This window comes from Camelus ferus, chromosome 4 (assembly GCF_009834535.1).
Source record: "Camelus ferus isolate YT-003-E chromosome 4, BCGSAC_Cfer_1.0, whole genome shotgun sequence".
In the NCBI taxonomy this organism is placed as follows: Eukaryota; Metazoa; Chordata; class Mammalia; order Artiodactyla; family Camelidae; genus Camelus; species Camelus ferus.
The window spans coordinates 9,268,054-9,274,053 of record NC_045699.1 but is presented as its reverse complement, the minus strand read 5'-3'; the positions used below and the strand labels follow the sequence as shown (position 1 = coordinate 9,274,053).

Here is a 6,000-nt window from a genome sequence, read left to right as displayed (position 1 = left end):
GCTTCACTTTTATCACCAATGTTAGCGACATTTTTATGTCCTATTTTGTTGTAATTTGCCTATTAACATAGTAATTATGCCTCCCCCAAACAAAAGGCCCCTCTCATTAGTATACTCAAGCCAAGTCTAAGCTCCAACACTGAATATAGAGGCTAGCCGTCATTTACCTGATTTGCTACACTTAAAGATTAAATACTCCACTTAGGAAATAAAATCTTGAAATGTTATTTTCACCACTCTATTCATTTTGTAATAAATAACCCAGTATGAGAACAATTTAAGTCCACAGTATTTTAAGAGTCTTTTTAATGCTTTTAAGAATTTTAAGTATTTTGAACTCCTTAAAAGATCAGATCTAAGATGAACATATTCACAACAAACAACAAATCATACCAGTGCAACAACTAAAATGTCCTTAAGAGGTCGCCCAGCTGGGTGTGCTGTGCAGACCTCGCTGCCACTTTCACAGTGAAATCATAATGCCTTGACTCAAAATCAGATAACTAGTCAAGTACCAAAAATAGCAAGCAAAGCCCAGGTCACCTGACTTCAGAGTAGGTTTTCTTTTTAAACCACAATACAGTATTATGCACATATTTTAATAGAGGAAACAAAAAAATAATGAAAAACAACTCAAGTGTGCTAAATTCTGGGGTAAATCAACTCCAATAATCTTTAAAAGACACAGTTAGAGAAAATAAATTGAAGACATCTTTTTCTTTCAAAAAAAAGGCAAAACAAACCAAGTGTAAAAGCTAGAGATTTATTGTTATTTTCTGCTTAATAAATCGTCAAACTGGTTATGACACTATCCCACACTGTATACCACCATTGGCCAGTACAAAAGTTTTTTAAACCACACTGAGGCATAAGGCAGAGAGAGCAGAGACACATGAATATCATCCGAAACAGCGTCCTCTAGTCATGCCTCCATCCTGACCTTTGTACAATGTTTTCTTCCTGGGGAAAGTGTCAGAACAGTGTGAGGGATGGTGGGCAACCTGGCCTCTTTACCTTTTTTAATAGCAAGCAACTTACGGAAGTAATGGAATTCAACTGTATTACCCTTGATTTTACTGTCTGAATTCATTTTAGGTTACTTTAACATTTTAATTTCCTGTAACTGTACATGAAGAGAATATAATGACCTAAGAGAATACTGAACCAGAGTCAGCCAAATATATTACTGACCCCAAAGTTATGTTTAAATTGGTCCTAAAGGAATGTACCACCCCAACAGTTTGAGAGTTAGGCAAACAGAACTTCTTTGGGGAGGGAAGAAAAAGCTGTAGAACAGCCAAATATACTCAGCATTGTTAAAACGGCTCTGTGTTTCTCACCTCTGAATGGTACTTCTTTACTACACTATATGCACAGATACCCTAACAGAATCTTGGATGCCAGCATTATTTAGGCTGGCCCCATCCAGGATAGATCCCCACCCCCACCCCCCTAATTCCCCTTCTCTGAGGCTCTGAAAAGCACAATATTTAACTATTTCTTAATAGAACTACCAAAACACTTCAGAAACAAGTGGCTCACAAATCATTTTAAATTCATGTATTGCCTGTGCATGAGAAAAATGATAAACCCAAAAGATAGTTCTATTTTTATATGGCGATTAAAAATAACTGAAACATCAAGACACTTTCAGTGAAAGCAACATTTCAATTACAAATTGTAATGCCTGTTAAACTACCTATGGGAGAAGCTGAAAAGTCCTCGGCAAATGCACTTCTGGGTTTATACTACAGTGCTCCTTCAGTCTGCACAAAGATTAAGGTAATTTACAGTCAATCTCTGAATGCTGAGACAATGATACATCATGTTGTCTGTACAATTAAATGTCCTTAAAGAGATAACCACAATCAGCTCTTCTACTGTATTTTCAACAAACCTGACTAACCAGTACTTCTGCTGAGAGATGTTTATCAAAGATGCTGTAAGATTCTACGCAATCAGGAAATACTCAGCTTTGAAGTATTTCCTTATCTTTACACTTTTTTGGTTACAGGTGTTTTGCTCAGATAATCTATTACAGTATGTTTCTAGAAATGCAGTCCCAAATGTGCTTACATACACTGTATACAAATAAAGCAAAAACTGTCAGTAGTATAAATCTTACAGCATTTTTGTTTGCCAAAATACATGCCAAAGTCACAATAAGCAATGTTGTACCACAAATTATAAAGCGCAAATGACTTGCTTCTTTTTAATGCTTTTATTCTACATAAATTACTACCATACGCTAATGTTTAAAAAGCAAATAAACTGGACAGATGCAGGACAAAAATCTGTTCACCCAACTATAAAAGGTGGCATGTTTTTTAAAAATTACAATAAATGCAGAAGTGTTTGATGCATGCAGTAGCCTTAAATGAAAAAGCATTGATTCCCACTGTTCCAGGAAAAAAAAAAACAAAAAAAAACAGAGAAACCCACACATCTTATTACTGCACTCCACCTTAAAATGCATCATATTGGGTTTGTTTATAACAGCACAGAATTCCAAAAGTCAAAATGAAATAAAGCAGGTATTTTAAAGATTTAAGAGCCGTTATCAAAAATAAATTACATTTTTCCCAAGATACAGAAATGCTGCTATGATGGCTGAGAGCCCAGTAACCTTTCAATAGCCGCATTGATATCACCTCCTGTTGCTATTAGCGCTTGCAAGTTTGCTTCACGGTTCAAAAATCCCATTGCACTGAGCTGTTCCAGTTGTTGCTGAAATCTGACTTCTGGATTCTGTAGCTGTTAAAGAAAATAAGCAAACTAAAACTCAAAGGAAAATCAGTCCATTCACACCTAAATAATCTTTTAAAAATTTTAACTGCTTTTTTAATAACATCTGCTGGTCTCCTAAGCTATATAAAAAGCACTGGTCTCTTTTCTGAAATATATTCAACATATTTAGAAGTCCATTTAGCACTTTATTTTAAACAGTCTAATTTATATGTAAACCATCATGTCACACAGATCATATTAACTGCTTCAAAAAAAAAGCCTAATAGACTTCAACCATTACTTTAGATATACTTAAGATGCTAATGAACATACAGGGAAACTTAAAAGTATCTATGCAAACAGTTTAGAATTAAATTATGTATTTTGTAGCTATTGACCAACTGAGTATTATAAAAGCCAGTGTCCTCATGTATACAACTCTAAAGTTCTAACGAGGCTTATAATGTGAATTTAATTTCTGTGTTGGCCAGTCAAGTCTTTAGAAAAGAGTTCCAGTTTCCAGATGCATAGACTATACTCCTGACAGTTCAGCTGCATCTTTTTTTTTTCCAGAAATGAGGTAAGAAAAAAATGCATAAATGATCAATCAATTCTGGGCAACCTGATAATGGTGAGGCCTGTAGATTGTTCAACTTACATAACAATTCTGTCCAATAACTAAAATCTTTTTTTCTTATTAATTCCATGAATATTTTCTGAGCCAGAAGTTATGCCAGGTACCAAGAATACATACACTTGTGTAAGATAAAACACAGCTCTGTTTATTGTATTTAGTAAGGCTTGAAATCAGAAAGTATGCTGTATTTTCGCCATGTCTAAGTTTAAGGATAATCTACCATAATAGGTCTGAACTGGCAATCATCTCTTTATAATGGCAGATTCTTAGTAAATGAATGTTTCCAGATGCAAGAACATTATTAGGCATGCACATTTTTCAGCCATATTTGTGAGGAGTATACATGTAACACAAGTTACCACATGAGGCAGCAGCAGGTGGGGTGAGGTAGTTAGGACTTTTTTTAAAGTCAAAATTCAAAAACTAAGGTAGAATACAGGAAGTATTTGGGATAATAAAGTTTATCTTCTTCCTTGACAAACTTTTATAAAATATAACCTATTTCAAATAATTTTCAAACAGGGACTGCAAAAAAGAATGCATTTTAAAAGACAATTTCCAAAAATTAAGGCAAAGCATTTCTTCCCTTCCACTAACCTTTCCTTTAGTGTCTAATATAGCACCCAAAGTAAACAATTTTTGTAATGCCTGTTTTTAAGAATCAGTATCTTTAAGAATGTCCTTTTCATCATGGTCTACACCTGAAAGGAGAGCCATTTTTGATTTTTCTTTCTTTGAAATTTCTAAAATTAAGAAATGCAAAATGTGAACAGAAAAGAATCATTACCTGAGGATTCACTCCAGCCAGAGCCTGCAGCATTTGCTGGATAAACTGCTGGTGCCCAGGCTCAGTGGTTCCTGCTGTGGGACTTGGGTTTTCACTAGGTGCAGAACTAGAGCCATTGGTTCCTGAAGAGCCTCCAGTGGTCCCTAATGTTCCCAGGCCAGGAGTAAACCTAGAGAAAGCATGAATTAGCAATAAATCTAAACTCCTGCACAGTAAGAGGCCAGATCATGCCAGCCTGTAGTAAATCAGTTATATTTTAACATGGTATTAGCTAAGTTAGCTTCTAAAACCAAGCGTTTTTAGCTTTGAAAACTGTCTTAAAAGCAATCTCAAAAAAAAAACCCTCAAAAAAAAGCATTAGCAAACAATACATACATACATACATACATACATACATACATACATACATACATACATAAAAGCAATCTCAACAAAAAAAGGCAGAATGACATTAAGTGTGAAATTCTCAGAGAAAGTAACCATTGTGCACTTCCATAACCTTCCCCAAATAAGCCTACCCTGGGATGAGGCCAGGGGCTTCCGTTGCTAAGGTCTGTAAACCCTGCTGAATCTGTAACAAGGCCTGCATTGCTCTAGGGTTTGACATTGCCGATAACGTATCAGGATTCTGCATCTAAGGAAGAAAGAAAACCAGAGGTTACGAGGGAATTAAAATCAGTGAATGTAAAATTTAAATGTTTTCTTTGCTATGTTTCTGGGGGAAATCTAAAACCTTACTCCTAGACAGTGGTAATCCATAATTTCTTTCCCCCAAAAAACACAAGCACCTCCTCTCTTTGACAGCAAACCTAGTGTGCAAATCATTACTTGACCTACTCCCAAGTCCATCATGAATGCCTTTTTTCATAATGAAAGACAATCAGGAGCTCCTCTGGAAGCCACAACTGTTCCCCTTCTCCAACAGATGAAAGTATTATTTCTAAGAGACAACATCCAAACGCACAGTAAATATAACATGGTAATATGGTGAAAGCCACATATTCCTCCTGACCAAGTGTTATCTGTTGCTGATGTAACAATTTTACCAGTCAGATACACTCAAAAATAGTTTCATATTCGAAGTTAATGCATGCGTCCTTAATTCGGCTTCACTACTTCCAAATACACACCACCTGACTAACCAAAAAAGATAGGCTTACATCATTACATAGATCAAGGACACTAACTAACCTAGGATAAGTTTTACAGGCCTATGGATCATCTGCATTGTATTTTGAAGCCCTCCCTAGAACTTCCAGTTTCAAAACACCAAGACTGACTTCTCTTTTATCTTTTTAAATAATAAAATACCATGGCAATCTCAAATACTTTTTAATAATAAACCTTCCTTATGACAACACTGACAATTTTAATCTTGCTAATTCCGAGTCTGAGGAATGAGATCTACCCCACCCCCCTTAGAAAACAGGTCTTCTATTAATTTGGAAGAAGTAAAACATAGGAAGAAACCAAACCTGTAAAACGGGTTAGGGTAGCTCTTTCCTGTTACTCGAGATTAGTTAAACCGTAAAGCATAACACGACACAATGAAGCACTTCAAAGTTAGTAAAGTGAAAGGAAATGGTTTATGGTATTAACGAAGCATTAAAAAATCCTACATCCTCAAAAGCAAAAATCAAATGGTCCTTTCCTCAGAATTTATGTTTAAGAAATATAAGCAAAAGGTCAGCAGTGAAATGGGGCTCAGTTAAGATCAAGCTGAATTCTCTGCAAATTGACAGCATTACCAGACTCTATTCTATGTTTTGCTATCAGCCAGAGAAGAGCAAGGAAAATGTTTATTATCAAATTTTTTCAAGCACATCATTACCGAAGATAGCTAGCATCT

General features: G+C 35.5%; 1 protein-coding gene across 2 annotated transcripts in view; it reads right to left on the bottom strand.

The window, feature by feature from the left end:
* Window positions 1-747: 747 nt before the first annotated feature.
* UBQLN1 (ubiquilin 1) overlaps window positions 748-6,000 on the bottom strand; it is a 40,223-nt gene continuing 34,970 nt past the window's right edge. The window contains exons 9-11 of one of the 2 annotated variants that reach the window (XM_032477511.1): window positions 4,670-4,785; window positions 4,152-4,320; window positions 748-2,754 (exon numbers count right to left, since the gene is read on the bottom strand). In XM_032477511.1, the coding sequence (XP_032333402.1) occupies window positions 2,602-2,754; window positions 4,152-4,320; window positions 4,670-4,785 (438 nt within the window). In that variant the 3' untranslated portion in view covers window positions 748-2,601. The remainder of the gene's footprint in view (window positions 2,755-4,151; window positions 4,321-4,669; window positions 4,786-6,000) is intronic. The other variant, XM_032477512.1, reaches the window with a different exon arrangement.